The 18,525-nt window shown below is 39.8% G+C and overlaps 1 protein-coding gene across 2 annotated transcripts in view; it reads right to left on the bottom strand.

The window, feature by feature from the left end:
• Positions 1-18,525, bottom strand: part of calb2a (calbindin 2a) — a 68,631-nt gene that overhangs the window by 21,841 nt on the left and 28,265 nt on the right. For both annotated transcript variants that reach the window (XM_061969861.2, XM_061969860.2), the window contains 4 exons: positions 4,944-5,021; positions 2,766-2,821; positions 2,633-2,672; positions 2,498-2,551 (listed from right to left, as the gene is read on the bottom strand). In XM_061969861.2, coding sequence (XP_061825845.1) covers positions 2,498-2,551; positions 2,633-2,672; positions 2,766-2,821; positions 4,944-5,021 — 228 coding nt within the window. The remainder of the gene's footprint in view (positions 1-2,497; positions 2,552-2,632; positions 2,673-2,765; positions 2,822-4,943; positions 5,022-18,525) is intronic.

Genomic DNA, 18,525 nt, shown 5'->3' with positions numbered 1-18,525 from the left:
ATGATCATTTAAAAATAAAGTATTTTTATAACTAATATAAATTAATAAACTCATGTGCTGAAACAGCAGTTGTTGTGATTAATTTCCTCTCCCTTCATTGCAAATAATTATATGATAATAATATTATGCTATCCCAATTAATATCTGTGGTGGGGGGCGTGGTCGGCGTGATGACTGTATTATGATGATAGTATATATCTGATAGTATATATCTGTATCATGAATCAATTTAAGTGGACCCCGACTTAAACAAGTTGAAAAACTTATTCGGGTGTTACCATTTAGTGGTCAATTGTACGGAATATGTACTTCACTGTGCAACCTACTAATAAAAGTCTCAATCAATCAATCAAACCACCTGCAGGAATGGGGTGTGTATGGACCGGCCTCGAAGCACAGCTGGCAGGTGATTGGATTACCCAGCTGGGACTGATCATCCAATCACCTGCCATGCTTATCAGCAGCAGCCGGGCCGACACACACTGATGGAGTTGGAGTTGCTGGTGAGCGGACACAGATGCTGGACATTGCCGGAGAGAGAAGGCCAGAAAGACGACACGCCAAAAAGACTGAAAAGTCACGGAACAGAGACTGTTGTGGGGTGCTTCCAGACGAGGGACTGAAAAGTTGTAGAGTGGAGTGCGGTCCTAGCGTGTGTGAGCTCACAATAAAAGACATTGATAACACCAGACTCCCGGGCTACTGTGAAGATCTGCCGGTATCAGGGGACCCACGAGAGAAAGACTACCACAATATCCAATCAACTTTTTCTATTACTGGCTGTAATCCAACCAGTTTGTCAAGATTAGAAAAGTACATCAGTTGTGAATCACACATTAATAAAATAACTGCTAAATAAGATTGTGTGGTGTTGCTGTATGAATAGACCGTGAGGACTCTTTCTGGGACATCTCCTAGATCAGGGGTGCTCATTACGTCGATCGCGAGCTACCGGTCGATCTCGGAGGGTGTGTCAGTCGATCACCAGCCAGGCATTAAAAAAATAGTCCTAAAAATGAGCGATCATAAATCTTCACTATGACGTCACTTTCGTCACTTGATTGACATTCACGGCACCCGAGGGTCTTCTGAGATGACGCCGGCTGCTGCCAGCTCAATAAAATTACCGACTGGAAGGCGAGAAACACTTTATTTCAACAGACTCTGGCGCCGTACCTGTCGTTAAAACTCCAAAGACCGACTGCACAGTTGCACAGTTGCGCTAACAAAATAGGAGTCTCAGAAAGCTGGCGTGCACAAGCTAGCAAGCTACGGAGTTTGCCGACCATGTATTTCTTGTAAAGTGTATACAAAGGAGTACGGAAGCTGGACAAATAAGATGCCAAAAACCAACCACTTTCATGTGGTATTGGACAGAAAGGAGGACTTTTTTTCTCCTCCATTCGAAAATGCGGACCTTATCAGCACCACTGCATAATCAATGCAAGTCATCAGAATCAGGTAATACACCAACTTATATTCTTGTCTTCATGAAAGAAAGGAATCTATATGTATTAAACATGCTTGTATTATCATTAAACACCTTTAATTTTTTAACAATAGTAACTATGTGTTAAACATGCTTGTATTATCATTAAACACCTTTAACTTGTTAACAATATTAACTATATGTATTAAACATGCTTGTATTATCATTAAACACCTTTAACTTGTTAACAATATTAACTATATGAGTTAAACATGCTTTCATTATCTTTAAACACTTTTTACTTGTTAACAATATTAACTATATGTATTAAACATACTTGTATTATCATTAAACACCTTTAATTTATTAACAATATTAACTATATGTGTTAAACATGCTTGCATTATCATTAAACACCTTTAACTTGTTAACAAAAACATATATTTTATAAATAAGTAAATATAAATTATATATATGAATGAGGTAGATCCCCACGACTTGATCAATTGAAAAGTAGCTCGCCTGCAGAAAAAGTGTGAGCACCCCTGTTCTAGATTGTCTGCGGGTTTTCAAAGGTCCCACTCCAACAACCATTCACAAGCATAAAAATAAATCCACCATTAACTAATATTTAGAAATGACAGTTTTAGAATGCTTGTCAACACGTGACACATCTTCATGACAACCATCTCCCATGATCGGCCGGCTCTAACCGCAGGGAAATCAGACTTGGGCGGTGCCGGTAACTTTTACCCGCTTCCTCTAAAATAAGGTAAATGACTAAGAGAACACAAAAAAAAAAAATTACATTCTTCTCTTAAGTTCACCATTATTCAACCTCGCACAACTGAGCAGCAAAAAGGTGACGTAAACGTAAGGGCAAGGAAAACTAGACCGTCCCAATTCATATCGCTCCAGGAACTGCTAGAGGACTCTAGCCGGGACCCACACTTCGTCGACTACATGGACTGGGTCCTTGGAAGAATTCAGCCGCAGATTTGCGACACAGCCTAAGATTTAGGTGTGCATAAACAAACAGAAACCCCCCAGTGTTGCAGCACAACTCACCTTGTCGTAGTATGTGAATATGGCATTAAACTGCTCACTGGTCAACTTGACACCCTGTATAAAACGATACAATATCAAAAATCACTGTAACAAACTACTTTTAAAGAGGAATTTACATTGTGTTTCTTTCCTTACCTGGAATTTGAGCAAGAAATTCTCCTGAACAGGAAGAAGCCTGGAAAAGAGGTAAATGGACACAATAGATTTTAATTTATATAGTGATGCAGTCAAGCAGGCAGCACCCAAGGGAAGTGAAATTGCATATTACCTTGCCATCTCTGAGAGGCCCAGTTTCCCATCTCCATTCAGATCAAACATCCTGAGCTACAAAGTGGAAGCAGAGAAAGGAAGAAGCAGAGGAAGATGACTGAAAAGTAGCAAATTCCTAGGCTTATTCAGTCAAAATGACAAAGTCCTCTACTTACAAATAGAAACAAATGGATTGTGGTTAAGGCTATGGTTACTGCATATGCAGTATTTTCATGTACATCAATTAATCAAGTAACAACCAGATGTTTCTTGAGAATCAGAATAGGTCAAAACAAACAGCCATTGTTTTTCTTGTTTAAAGGGGATATATTATGCAAAACCTACTTTTCTTGTGTATTTGGGATCTGTATAAGTCTCAAATGTTTGTTTTAAAATCAAACCAGGGAGGCATGGTGGCGATACTTATAAAACAATCTTGCCTTCCTTCATACTTCTTTCAAACGAGCCATTTGGAATTTGCCTAATTAACATCAGCAAATTTCTCCATCTAAGGTAGAAATGTACCCCAATTGCTTTGTGGGAGTCCCCCATTGTAGTCAGACGTTGTAGTCAATAAGTTCCTTCTATTTCTCTGTCCTCTGTTGTGGGCCAGACTGGCTTGTACATGCACATGCACCCTCCACTGTTGCTATTTCTAATACAAATTAACATATAGTTGGAACTAGGGTTGTATGGTATAACGGTATTAGTATAGTACCACGATACTAATGAATAATTTTCGGTACTATAACGCCTCTGAAAAGTACCGGTCCGCCCCCCCCCCCCCCCCCCCCCCCCCCCTCCCTTCTACACCTTACATCCACTGTAATGATACCAAGTGCAGTAGCGTATCTAGTCGATAATACTATAATTACGTCAATATTTTTTGGCATCACAACTTCTGTTTTTTTTCAAATTTATATTATGTTTATAAACTCAGGAAATATGTCCCCGGACACATGAGGACTTTGAATATGACCAATGTATGATCCTGTAACGACTTGGTATCGGATTGATACCCAAATTTGTGGTATCATCCAAAACTAATGTAAAGTATCAAACAACAGAAGAATAAGTGATTATTACATTTTAACAGAAGTGAAGATGGAACACATTAAAAGAGAAAGTAAGCAGATATTAACAGTAAATGAATAAGTAGATTAATAATACATTTTAACTGCTTTTCCTTTATAATTTTGACAAAATAATAGAATGGAAAATGACACAATATGTTACTGAATACGTCAGCAGCTAAATTAGGAGCCTTTGTTTGCTCACTTACTAATAACATATAAGTTGTCTTGTATGTTCACAATTTTATTTAAGGACAAACTTGCAATAAGAAACATATGTTTGATGTACCGTAAGATTTTTGTTCAAATAAAGCCAATATTGCAATTTTTTGTGGTCCCCTTTATTTAGAAAAGTACCGAAAAGTATCGAAATAATTTTGGTATCGGTACCAAAATATTGGTATCGGGACAACACTAGTTCGAACTTATATCTGTTAGAAGACTCGCTATGGAAGCACTAAAAACTACAACATGGATGACGGGGAGAAGACGCTGTCGAAGTGGAGGCACGAAAATAAGACCGCACTCAAAACGGCGCATCCAAAAGAAACGTTCAGAAAGCAGCTTGTAAACGGTCTATAAAACAATCTATGCAAAATTTTGACCGAAGAACCACCTTTACATGTTATATAGACCACACCGAAGTGTTTTAAATGTTGAAAAACAATCATAATGCAGTATGACCCCTTTAATATGTATCGTACACCATATGCCCGCTTGTGATGTCTTGTGTCAGCATAGGTGGTTATGCTCATGCGCGACTCACCAAGGAACATTTGCTAAAATGTAGTCATGTGTGAAAAGCAACCTGCCTCGCCAAACCAGGTCAGGTCACCTCTGGGGCCTCCAAGAAGTAGCAGATGTTAGAACATCTGGGTTGTAAACAGACAACCTGAGGGACATGAGTGGTCCAGACCACTCATGCGCACAGTTGATTTGATGTTTTTTTTTATTTTTATATTGTTGTGCTCTGTATTAAATAAATACTTTACCTTGCAGTAGCAACACCCACAATTCTATTCCACACTCTCAGACAAATATGTAAACTCAGACATTAAAAACAGTCTGAATTAAGTAAATGTGTGTGATTGTGAGCGAGTGCAATGTGGAGAAAAGAGCCTTACTATAGTCTGTGTGTACTCGGTAAGCTTCTGCTCGTCATAGTGTCTGTTGGCCTTCTTCAGGAGGTCTGACAGAAAGCCCTGAGGACACACACACAGCAACACAGAAGTGCGTAAGATTATTCATCAGCAGTGTTGGGACTAACGCGTTACTGTAACGCCGTTACTTTTGGCGGTAAATAGTAATCTAACGCGTAATTTTTTTATATTAAGTAACTTAGTTACCGTTACTACATGATGCGTTACTGCAATATTTTACGTTAGTTTTTATGTAGTATCGGCTAGAAACTGAGAAGATCTGAGTGTGTTTTATTGGAGCGCTGCAGAAGAGGCGACGAAGAAGAGGCGCGCTCTGTGTGTGTGTATGTGTGTGTGTGTGGGAGGGGGCGTGTCTGTGTTTACTAACAAGACACGGCGAAGCCGAAGCCGAGTTTCTTAACATGGAGATATTCTCACTACTTTTCTTTTGTCCACCACAAAGAAAATAACATTTTAGTTAAATGTAAGTTGTGTCTTGGATCAAAGATCCTATCCTAGCAATTCAAATCTGCTGAAACCGCTACAAAAGCAACATGCTTCGACAAAGCTAGTAAAGAGAGACACACTTCACCTCCTAAGCAACAGCGGCTGAATTTTAACAAGGCACTGCTAGCCAGGACAACATTGATAGAGACATTGCAGCATATGTGCTAGAAGACATGCAGGCTATTTCTACAGTGGAGTCACCCGCTTTCAGGCAGCTAATTAGCATGATACCGGGCGTCAAATGGCACCTGGACAGTGAGTACATCAAAATGGAAAGCGAGCTCAAGAAAACACTCCAAACTCTGCTTCTGCTCATCATTCAGCACTGAAGGTACACACACTCTGCCAATTCTCTTATATACTCTTTCATTCTAGACTTCTAGAGTGTTTGATTATCACATCACTCTAAATGTATAGACTATAAAGTTCACAAACATAAAGAGGGATGCTAGTGGGCCAGGCCAATCTTTCCTTATCTCTAAACTAAAACTGGGGAAATGTGTAGAGTGTTCTGGGCTTCAGACATGATTTTATTTCAGAATTCCTTGAGAGAAAAAAACGCCTGGTTAGGCTTTGTGTATGTAGTGTGTGCCTTCCTTGGTTTACAGCTATGTTGTTATTATGCTGTTTGTTACTTATGTATGTTATGTTGCAGCTATTTCAAATAGTTTTGTCAATTTGTTCTGGCCTGAAACAAATTGGCCCTTTGAAACATATCTTTGTCTTTGTGTGTTGTATATAGACCACATTGCTTAGCAGAGTTCAGTGATGCAAATGCATGTCAAGTTGATCAACAGTTTGTATTATTCTCCAGTGCAATAACAGTACTGAAATGAAGGCTAAAAGGGCATTAAAGGTGGCCTTAAAAAAAAAAAGTAACTAAATAGTTACTTTTCACAGTAACGCATTACTTTTTGGTGTAAGTAACTGAGTTAGTAACTGAGTTACTTTTGAAATAAAGTAACTAGTAACTGTAACTAGTTACTGTGTTTCAGTAACTAACCCAACACTGTTCATTAGGTCCAAAATGCTCATGCTTACTGCTGTCTGGAACCAGGAGTGGATCATATTGTTGCAAACTTGAATTTTATTTTGGATTTGTTTAAGGTTTTTGGTAAATGCATTCCTTTTGTCTTGTGTTGATTATTTAGTCTTTTTATCCATGTCATTGTATTCTTAGGCCATTGCAGTCTATGGGCAAGTTCAGGCCTGCAGGGTCATAGTTTGTGGCCCTCTACTTACTAAGGGCTTGATTTACTTAAGGTTTTGTGTGTACTAAAACATCTGCAAACTTGATAGTGTGGTATATTTCTGGTCATGTCACTCTCCCAGGACAGAGTGACTGTGTGATGAGTGATGAGCCAAGAAGACGCCAACGAGCAATCGTCGAACAAAAAGCTTTATTTGATTCAGCAAGCCTCAGACTGGAACTGCAGCTTCCAGGAGGAGAGTATGGAGCTCTCCTCCTGTCTTCTTGGACAACTGTCCTTTTACACGAAGACAGTTACTCGTTGTTGTTCCAGCCTTGGGGCCGGTCAGTTTGGACAACACCCAGTTTGTTTGTACAAATGCAGACAACACCCGGGCGTTGTCGGTTTGCTCAATGGAGTCGGGCGACCTTTTTATGTTTGAGAAGGACTCACAAACTGACACAGTCTGTGAGAGAGGTGTGCTCGCGCTTCAAAGACATGATGGACAGAGAATCCTCCGTCCTACGTGTGTGTGTGTCAGCATATTTGAACAATCAGAAATAAAAAACATTAGACACATCGTCTATTCAGCAATACTCTTTTATAATTGTATAGATGTTGTATGACTTAAGGGGCTGATAAAATAACTTTAATTGATGCGTTTTGGTGTCATTTAATATCTTTTAATGACATACATTTTTTTCATATAGAATATATATCCTATATGATAAAAACTTCTTAAAGTATGCATTTCTTTTTACATATTCAGCACAGTAAGTGTGGCCTCCCTCTCATGCATCTTCAGCGGTAAAAAAAAGAAAAGAACAAACAAGTGGTGTCAATGTAGATGCACAGCACGACTGCTTCTAAAATAAAAAGTGGTAGATGTCTCCTACTTGTTTAAGGTAGGAGCATGACAACAATGCGCGGTAAATGACAGTGTCTCTGTGGTGAAAGCACCGTATAGTACACACAATATCCTCATTTAAATAAGGCCGTTTGCACCACTTTTCAAATGCACACAATCGTAGTAGATCGCACGCAACACACCCACTAACAGTACACACTATTTTATAGATTGCAAGGTAGATAGATCTAAGTAAATCAGGCCCTTAGTGTAGTTGCGACCTGCACACTCTCAAAAACTAGTTGTTAAATATCTAAAGGAAATCTTGCCAGAGCCTGCTAGACACTAACAGTGCAAACAAAAACTACAGCACAACAAACACACATTGAGCAATTCAAAGAGCAATTTCCTGTAAGCAAGCGAAAGTGTTTTAGAACGTCTCACGGGAAACTCAACAGTTTCAAAATTGACTTAAAGACTAAGATAGCTCAGGGTCACTAAAGTATGCCAGTAGAGGTAGATTACAGATTTAGTAATGTGGTTAAAATGTGGGCTTGAATACAACCTGAACAGTCCAGTTGTGATTGATTCAATGCTCTGAAAAATACACTCCACCACACTCAGTAGTAAAAAACATTTGCATCATTATATTTTAAATTGCTTGTTATGGTCATTTGAATAGTTACATCATAACTCTGTTATTGACTGCAACTTGTCCTCTCGCCCAAAGTCCCCTACGATAGGCTCTAGCTCCACTGTGACCCTGAACAGACTTTTTTTAAATTTTCTGAATTGAAACGTGTGATACTACTTCCGCATCATTGTAAATAAATGCTTAACTATGATATTAGAAGGGATTGTTTACCACGGTTACGCGGCTTCCAAAAAGACGCTATCTTTAAAATGGGCTGCAAGCATTACTGTATATTCCACCCTCTCCTGCTCTACTGTATGAGCTACACCACACGTAACATACACCCAAACTGTTTTTGTGTATGTGCTGGCGCAACATGTGTGTGTGTTTGCCATGTACCGAAATTAACAGGCATGACCGACATCCATGAAAGCAAATATTATTGAGCCGAACGACAATTTTTATCGAATTTAATTTGTAATTCTGAAAAATATAGCTACTTAGTGTTACCGCACCATTTTGCAATTCACATACTACGGTCGATTGCTTGAATTGAAATTTGAGTACCTATTTAACTTTTCATTTTAAAATTACATAAAATATTGTATGTAGGTGAAGTGTTTTAAGAGCATATGAAGTGTTTACAAGTGTGTGTGTGTGTGTGTGTGTGTGTGTGTGTAGGGCTTATATGGACTTTAATATAATATTCATATAAATCATAAAGCTGGTTTGAAGCAATATTGTGTAAAATATTAAAGGGGAACATTATCACCAGACCTATGTAAGCGTCAATATATATCTTGATGTTGCAGAAAAAAGACCATATATTTTTTTAACCGATTTCCGAACTCTAAATGGGTGAATTTTGGCGAATTAAACGCCTTTCTAATATTCGCTCTCGGAGCGATGACGTCACAACGTGGCGTCACATCGGGAAGCAATCCGCCATTTTCTCAAACACCGAGTCAAATCAGCTCTGTTATTTTCCGTTTTTTCGACTGTTTTCCGTACCTTGGAGACATCATGCCTCGTCGGTGTGTTGTCGGAGGGTGTAACAACACGAACAGGGATGGATTCAAGTTGCACCAGTGGCCCAAAGATGCGAAAGTGGCAAAAAATTGGACGTTTGTTCCGCACACTTTACCGACGAAAGCTATGCTACGACAGAGATGGCAAGAATGTGTGGATATCCTGCGACACTCAAAGCAGATGCATTTCCAACAATAAAGTCAAAGAAATCTGCCGCCAGACCCCCATTGAATCTGCCGGAGTGTGTGAGCAATTCAGGGACAAAGGACCTCGCTAGCATGGCAAGCAATGGCGGCAGTTTGTTCCCGCAGACGAGCGAGCTAAACCCCCTATCGACCCTAGCTTCCCTGGCCTGCTGACATCAACTCCAAAACTGGACAGATCAGCTTTCAGGAAAAGAGCGCGGATGAGGGTATGTCTACAGAATATATTAATTGATGAAAATTGGGCTGTCTGCACTCTCAAAGTGCATGTTGTTACCAAATGTATTTCATATGCTGTAAACCTAGTTCATAGTTGTTAGTTTCCTTTGATGCCAAACAAACACATACCAACCGTTGGTTAGAAGGCGATCGCCGAATTTGTCCTCGCTTTCTCCCGTGTCGCTGGCTGTGGTGTCGTTTTCGTCGGTTTCGCTTGCATACGGTTCAAACCGATATGGCTCAATAGCTTCAGTTTCTTCTTCAATTTCGTTTTCGCTACCTGCCTCCACACTACAACCACCTGTTTCAATACATGCGTAATCTGTTGAATCGCTTAAGCCGCTGAAATCCGAGTCTGAATCCGAGCTAATGTCGCTATAGCTTGCTGTTCTTTCCGCCATGTTTGTTTGTATTCACTATGTGACGTCACAGGAAAATGGACGGGTGTTTATAACGATGGTTAAAATCAGGCACTTTGAAGCTTTTTTTTAGGGATATTGCGTGATGGGTAAAATTTTGAAAAAAACTTAGTAAAATATAATAAGCCACTGGAAACTGATTTTTAATGGTTTTAACCATTCTGAAATTGTGATAATGTTCCCCTTTAAATATTTGTAGCATCATGTTTATGTTGACAAACATCTATTCACATTAATGTGGACCTATTACTAATTTTGTGTAATGAATGTGTTTTTTTAAGATGGAAGTGAAAAAAACAGTCTGACGTAAGGCGTGTGCATATTACTTGTTCTGTCAAGTCTTTTTTGTCCTCAGATTTAACCAAATATTGCTTCCACACATTGCTTCCTATTGGTTAAGTAGCTTTTCACCCATTTCAACACCACTCCCCTAATGCCTTACGTTCTAATTTGTGTATTAAGATACTGTGATTGGTTGTGTTGAATGATTTTGATAGGTCCATAAATACTGCAGCTGCAGATTCTTTCTGACCAATTGCGTTGGTCATTTCTTCAGATATTTCAATTATTGTCATTGATGTTGATATATTTCTTCTGTATCCGTATTGTCTAGCTAACAGTACTTCATACTTGTTTATAAATTTGTGTAATCTGTTAAATAATTTTTCAAGAATTTTGGTGAATTGTGGGAGTAATGAGACTTGTCTGTAATTTGTGAATTGATGTTTGTCTCCTGTCTTGTAAATGTATATTATTGTAGCTATTTTCATCTGGTCTAGGAATTTTGCTGTTTGCAATGATAAGTTTAAACATGATTGGTTCTAATATTTCTATTATGGCCTTTTTTTTTTAATCAATTTCATATCGATTCCTTCATAATCAGTGGATGTTTTAGATTTACAATATCTATTATTTCCTCTATTGTCACTGAGCTTAGAAAAGTTGAGTTGGGATTTCTTTCTGTGTTATTTTCAGAATCATCAGATCTGTTTTAGTGGGATTTTGTCTTCTAGGCTTTGTCCGATATTTATAAAATAGTCGTTGAAGTATTTGACCTTCCATATAATCCTTTTCCCCGTCACCCGATAAAAAGAATTGAGGATATTCTGCTTTCCAAAGACATTTTCTTGATAATACTGTTTAAGATGTTCAATGTTGCCTTAATGTTATTTTTGTTATCATTTAGTATTTTGTCGTAATATTCTTTCTTACTTTTACGTAGAGTCCGTATTAAATTGTTTTTTTATGTTTTATATTTGTGTTCAGCTTCTTTGTTCTTTGTTTAATAAATTGTACGTATAAATCTTTCAGGGCATTGAGGAGATCCAGTTTGCTGGCTGCAGGATTAGGTCTCTGCTTTTAGCAGATGATGTGATCCTGATGGCTTCATCTGGCCAGGATCTTCAGCTCACACTGGATTGGTTTGCAGCCGAGTGTGAAGCGACTGGGATGAGAATCAGCACCTCCAAGTCCGAGTCCATGGTTCTCGCCCGGAAAAGGGTGTAGTGCCATCTTCGGGTTAGGGAATAGATCTTGCCCCATGTGGAGGAGATCAAGTACCTCGGAGTCTTGTTCAGGAGTGGAGGAAGAGTGGATCGTGCTTATCTTCAGTAATGCTGACGCTGTATCGATCCGTTGTGGTGAAGAAGGAGCTGAGCCGGAAGGCAAAGCTCTCAATTTACCGGTCGATCTACGTTCCCATCCTCACCTATGGTCATGAGCTTTGGGTTATGACCGAAAAGACAAGATCATGGGTAAAAGCGGCCGAAATTAGTTTTCTCCGCTGGGGCTCTCCCTTAGAGATAGGGTGGGAAGCTCCGCCATCCGAGAGGAGCTCAAAGTAAAGCTGCTGCTCCTCCACATCGAGACAAGCCAGATGAGCTGGTTCGGGCATCTGGTCGGGATGCCACCCGAACACCTCCCTAAGGAGATGTTTAGGGCATGTCCGACCGGTAGGAGGCCAGGGGACAGTCTCCCGGCTGGCCTGGGAACGCCTCGGGATCCCCCGGGAGGAGCTGGACGAAGAGGCTGGGGAGAGGAAAGTCTGGGCTTCTCTACTTATGCTGCTGCCCCCGGGATCCGACCTCGGATAAGCGGAGGGAAATGGATGGATGGATGGATAAAGCTTTTTGCAATGCTTTTGTCATTCGTTGTTCTTTCTTTCTCTTCTTTTTAGAGACTATTCTTAGTGGAAAGTTTTTATCATACACTGTTATGTAGATACTTAAACAATGTCTAAAAAACATAAACAAGCTTTATTCACATCAGTTGTACTATACTGTTTTTCCCATGTTTGTTCTTTTAAAAAAAAATTTAAGGCCATAATTCCTTTTGTTGTGTGTGTGTAATATTTTGTATGATGTATTATCATTTTTTGTCTCTCTAAAGTTAGCATTGTATATTGTGAAGACTGGAAGATGATCAGTGTTATCCGTGATTAACAAACCACTCTTTGTATTGTTATTAAAATCGTTGGTGAATATGTTGTCAATTAAAGTGGCATTATGTTCTGTTATTCTGCTTGCTTTAGTCTTTTTTAAATTTTTATCATACTGTTCATTGTGTTTATGAAGACATAATCTGCTTTTTGCTTATTTGGGTATAGAAAATCAAAGTTGAAATCTCAATATAAAAAAAATATTTTTGGTTATCTGTTGTCCAGGGTGTACACCGCCTTCCGCCCGATTGTAGCTGAGATAGGCTCCAGCACCCCCCGCGACCCCGAACGGGACAAGCGGTAGAAAATGGATGGATGGATGTAAAAGGGAATAAGCGGTAGAAAATGGATGGATGGATGTAAAAGTTGCTTTTGATCCAGTCTGTGCATGTCACTATACTTGACTTTGATGCGCTATATACAGTATGCAGCTTACTAACACGTTCTTATTCTTTTCCTGACTACAGTGATGCATTTTAATAGGTTGTCAATAGCAAGAGACTTGTTTTTAACTACTTTATAGTTCATATGATTTTTCACATACAGTGCTACTCCACTTCGAGTTTTATTACACCCGTTAATATAATAAGGGTCATATCCATCCAATTCAAAGTATATTCCCCTTCCTGTATCTATACAGGTTTCTGAGATCATTATTACTTTACATGGTTCGTTATTTGTCTTAAGTATAGGTTAATATTATCAAAAATGGCATACATGCTTATACTGGTAAAGTGAATAATTGTTAGTCTATCATCTGTTTTTATGTTCCTATTGTATTGGTCTTCTGTGTAAATTTGGCAGTTGTTGCTTATTGTGTGGAAGAAGTTGGTATCTGGGTCTATCTCCATCACTGTATCAAAATGTGTTTGGTTTGTTTGGCAGTTATGTGGAGTGTGTTGCTGTGTCCCATTGAGGATGCTGTTTCAAGGTGCAGCCGGCAGGGGGAGCTCTTGAACGGAGTTGTTGCTTGCTATGGCTTCATAGAGGAAGTGATAGGAGAAGAAGTACAGAAGAGGGATGGGGATGTAAAGTTAAAGTTAAAGTACCAATGATTGTCACACACACACACTAGGTGTGGTGAAATTTCTCCTCTGCATTTGACTCATCCCCTTGATCACCCCCTGGAAGGTGATGGGAGCAGTGGGCAGCAGTGGGCAGCAGCGGTGCCGCGCCCGGGAATCATTTTTAGTGATTTAACCCCCAATTCCAACCCTTGATGCTGAGTGCCAAGCAGGAAAGTAATGGGTCCCATTTTTATAGTCTTTGGTTTGACTCTGCCGGGGTTTGAACCCGGAACCTACCGATCTCAGGGCGGACACTCTAACCACTGGGCCACTGAGTAAACAATTGTCAGTGTGGTGTATGTTAGCAGCTAGTATCAAGCTGCCCCTAAACATCGGGAGGATACCATCTGGCCGGTAAAAAGATGATCTATAAACAGCAAATCTTTCTGTATGCATGCACACCTTATTCTAAACCGCTCAATGTTGCGGGACAATATCGGCAGAGGACCGCTAATCCACACTGAAAGCCTACACACTTCCACAACCTAATAAACAATGACCCTGCCATTTATTATGATGTCGTGTGACCATGTCAAAAATTGCAATCTTTTCTGCAGACAAACAGTCCGCGCACAAGCAAATAGAGTCTGTACAGGCGTTAAATTAGTCCAAGTTAGCACTCAATTTTGCTTCAAAACACACACTGAAATAGCGTGTGCTATTAGTGGGCGTGTTGCGTGCGATTTACGAACACTGCGTGTGCAATTGTAAGGTGGTGCAGAATGACTAATGAGGATTTTGCGTGTATAATACGGGGCATCACAACGGAGACACTCGTTTATTGCACATTCCTGTTATCATGCTCCGCCCACCTGTGGTGTTTTGCTATCTTTTCAAACATGCAGGAGATATGTACCACATTTTATGGGCATTTTAGAAGCAGAAGCAGTCTTTGCAACGCGAGCACTAATGATGGGTCTGGCAACACCGATGCATCGGCGCATGCGTCGAGCTCATAGAGCGAAACTCTGTGTCGGTGCGCGTACCGCTTTTAGAAAGTCACGTGACCGATCATGAGCTGTTTTGATCACGTGACCGATACGTGAACTGTGTCGCACTCCCGCCTCCTCTGTGCCCTGTGAGCGGGTCTTTTCTACAGCCGGAGAAATAATAATTAAGAAGAGACGACTGAAGTGTTGATAACAACCAAACTTAACCCCCCTCTCTATATCCCACACCCCGGATTGTAAATAATGTAAATAATTCAATGTATATACTCTGATGATTAACTTGTGTGATGACTGTATTATGATGATAGTATATATCTGTATCATTTATCATATCAAGTTGAAAAACTTATTGGGGTGTTACCATTTAGTGGTCAATTGTACAGAATATGTACTTCACTGTGCAACCTACTAATAAAAGTCTCAATCAATCAATGAAAGAAATCGTCTAAAATTGAATACGTTGGAAAAACTTCTTTTTTTTTAAATAAAAATGTATAAAAAAAAAATAAAATAAAAAAATCCCAGTCCACAAGCATCCTCATTCACAACACGTTTTCTTAGATTTCCATGTTATGATACATGTTCACATTTTTTATTGACTGTATCTAAAAAAGATAAAAATATATTTTTATTTAAATGAAGATATGAAATAATCCTAAATGAAATACAATGACTTGGTTTATATTATTGTATATACTAGGTCATAAAATCAGTGTCAGTTGAGTCGGTCCATAGGTTGCCTGTAGGGATTTTTAATGTCCAGCAGATGTCAGTATTTAGTGACACAGTATCGACACAGTATCAATACAGTTTTGCAATGTGTCGAAACGCTTCATGACGCCTCATCAACCCATCACTAGCGAGCACTAGTGATGGGTCCGGCAACACCGATGCATCGGCGCATGCGTCGAGCTCATAGATCAAAACCCTGTGTCGGTGCGCGTACCGCTTTTAGAAAGTCACGTGACCGATCACTAGCGAGCACTGATCTTGTTTGCTGTGACAGTTTGACCCCACACTGTCACTGTTTGACCTTAAACTTCCTTACAAACCGTGCACATGTGTTAGGAAGCTCAACATGGACAAACTACAAACATTCAATCTTGTTAGCCAGTGAAAAGCATTTGCTCAACAAACAAATTGTTACCTGTCACTCACCATGGCTCTGAACATTTGACTAAAAGAGGCAGGGTGGGGTTGAGGGCTTTATATAGGTGAACACACCTGCATTCACTAATTAGGCCAAATTTGGGTCGAACCATGATCCTCAAAAGCTGGGTGTTACAGAAGGACACTGGACATTTGAAAGATGTGTTGTCTAAGCCTGAATATACTGTGTATAAAAATGACTGCTCTACACATGCAAAAGTACTATGTGAATACTTTTTAGACATGTGATGGTTATTTATGGTGTAACCACTCTTTTACTATGAAGCCACGTTGATGTAACACGTGGCATGGCATTGTCTTGCTGAAATAAGCAGGGGCGTCCATGGTAACGTTGCTTGGATGGCAACATATGTTGCACCAAAACCTGTATGTGCATTTCAGCATTAATGGCGCCTTCACAGATGTGTAAGTTATCCATGTCTTGGGCACTAATACACCCCAATACCATCACAGATGCTGGCTTTTACACTTTGCGCCTATAACAATCCGGATGGTTCTTTTCCTCTTTGGTCCGGAGGACACAACGTCCACAGTTTCCAAAAACAATTTGAAATGTGGACTCGTCAGACCACAGAACACTTTTCCACTTTGTATCAGTCCATCTTAGATGAGCTCAGGCCCAGCGAAGCCGACGGCGTTTCTGGGTTTTGTTGATAAACGGTTTTCGCCTTGCATAGGAGAGTTTTAACTTGCACTTACAGATGTAGCAACCAACAGTAGTTACTGACAGTGGGTTTCTGAAGTGTTCCTGAGCCCATGTGGCGATATCCTTTACATACTGATGTCGCTTGTTGATGCAGTACAGCCTGAGGGATCGAAGGTCACGGGCTTAGCTGCTTACGTGCAGTGATTTCTCCAGATTCTCTGAACCCTCTGATGATATTACGGACCGTAAATGGTGAAATCCCTAATATCCTTGCAAAAGCTGCTTGAGAAAGGTTTTTCTTAAACTGTTCAGGAATTTGCTCACGTATTTGTTGACAAAGTGGTGACCCTCGCCCCATCCTTGTTTGTGAATGACTGAGCATTTCATGGAATCTACTTTTGTACCCAATCATGGCACCCACCTGTTCCCAATTTGCCTGTTCACCTGTGGGATGTTCCAAATAAGTGTTTGATGAGTATTCCTCAACTTTATCAGTATTTATTGCCACCTTTCCCAACTTCTTTGTCACGTGTTGCTGGCATCAAATTCTAAAGTTAATGATTATTTGCAAAAAAAAAAAATGTTTATCAGTTTGAACATCAAATATGTTGTCTTTGTAGCATATTCAACTGAATATGGGTTGAAAATGATTTGCAAATCATTGTATTTCGTTTATATTTACATCTAACACAATTTCCCAACTCATATGGAAATGGGGTTTGTATAACGGATTAAATATTTTGTTATGATACAGCTTTATTCAAAAATGTTATAGATTAATTTTTGTTCTCAAAAGTCTACAGTCAACACCCCATAATGACAATGTGAATTATTATTATTATTATTATTTTTTTAAATAGCAGAACCTGCACCGGCTGCACTCAGGCTGAAGGCAGCGTACAACCTGGACAAGTTGCCACCTCATCACTGGGCCAACACAAATAGACAGACAACCAATCACACTCACATTCACACACTAGTAGTGCCAAAATCAGCCTATCCCAGGGTGTACCCGGAGAGAACCCACAAAGTCACGGGGAGTACATGCAAAGTCAACACAGAAAGACCCTGAGCCTGAGAAACACAATTCTCATGTCTGATGAGATGCATATTGAATTATTTGGCGTGAATGCCAGGCGCTATGTTTGGAGGAAACCAGGCACTGCTCATCACCAGGTCAATACCATCCCTACAGTGAAGTATGGTGGTGGCAGCATCATGCTGTGGGGATGGTAGTCAGCGGCAGGAACTGGGAGACTAGTCAGGATAGAGGGAACGATGAATGCAGCAACGTACATAGACATCCTGTATGAAAACTGGAGTGAATTATATCATGTTCAATTTTCTTATATGATTGGAAGCAGCATGTATTTGTATTTGGTCACAGAATCCTGTAGAGGACTATTCTACGAAGGTCAGCAGTGCACATGTCCAGGCTTTGCCCCCAGGACATTGGGGAATTTAAAAGACAGCAGCAGTTGGATTTTAGGAGGAAGTGCAAACACAACTACGACATTTGATAAGGGCCCCCCGGTAGGAGTAGAGATCAGTGCTTGGAGGTCAACTGACTCCATTGAGCATAGTGACAACGCCCAGGTGTTGTCTGCATGTGTACAAACAAACTGAGTGTTGTCCAAACTGGCCGGCCCCGAGGCTAGAGTTACAAAGAGTGGGGGTCTTTAGATAAAATATATTTAAGGATAGTTGTCCGAGAGGACATCAGAAGAGATTCGGCCCATTCCTTCTCCGGGAAACTGCAGTTCCTCTCTGAGGCTCGCTGAAACAAATAAAGCTTTTTGTTCGACGATTACTCTTGATGTCTTCTTGGTTCATCATGCAGCACACAGTCACTCTGTCCTGGGAGACTGACACGATCGACCAATATACAACAAAACCAACGCTTCCTATCCAATCTGATGAAACTTGAGAGGTGCTGCAAAGAAGAATGGGCCAAACTGCCCACAGATAGGTGTGCCAAGCTTGTGGAATCGTATTAAAAAAAGACTTGTGGCTGTAATTGCTGCCAAAAGTGCATCAACAAAGTGTTGAGCATAGGCTGTGAATAAAATAAAATTTGCTATATTAAAAAAAAACTTTTACACATCATCATTATGAGATATTGTGTGTAGAATTGTGAGGACACAAATAAATGTATTTCATTTTGGAATAAGGCTGTAGCATGACAAAATGTGGAAAAGTGAATACTTTCCGGAAGCACCCTAATTATTTATTTAGAAACACATAATTTT

This window comes from Nerophis lumbriciformis, linkage group LG10, assembly GCF_033978685.3.
Source record: "Nerophis lumbriciformis linkage group LG10, RoL_Nlum_v2.1, whole genome shotgun sequence".
Classification (NCBI taxonomy): Eukaryota; Metazoa; Chordata; class Actinopteri; order Syngnathiformes; family Syngnathidae; genus Nerophis; species Nerophis lumbriciformis.
The sequence above is the reverse complement of the archived record's forward strand: the minus strand, read 5'-3'. Positions and strand labels throughout refer to the sequence as shown.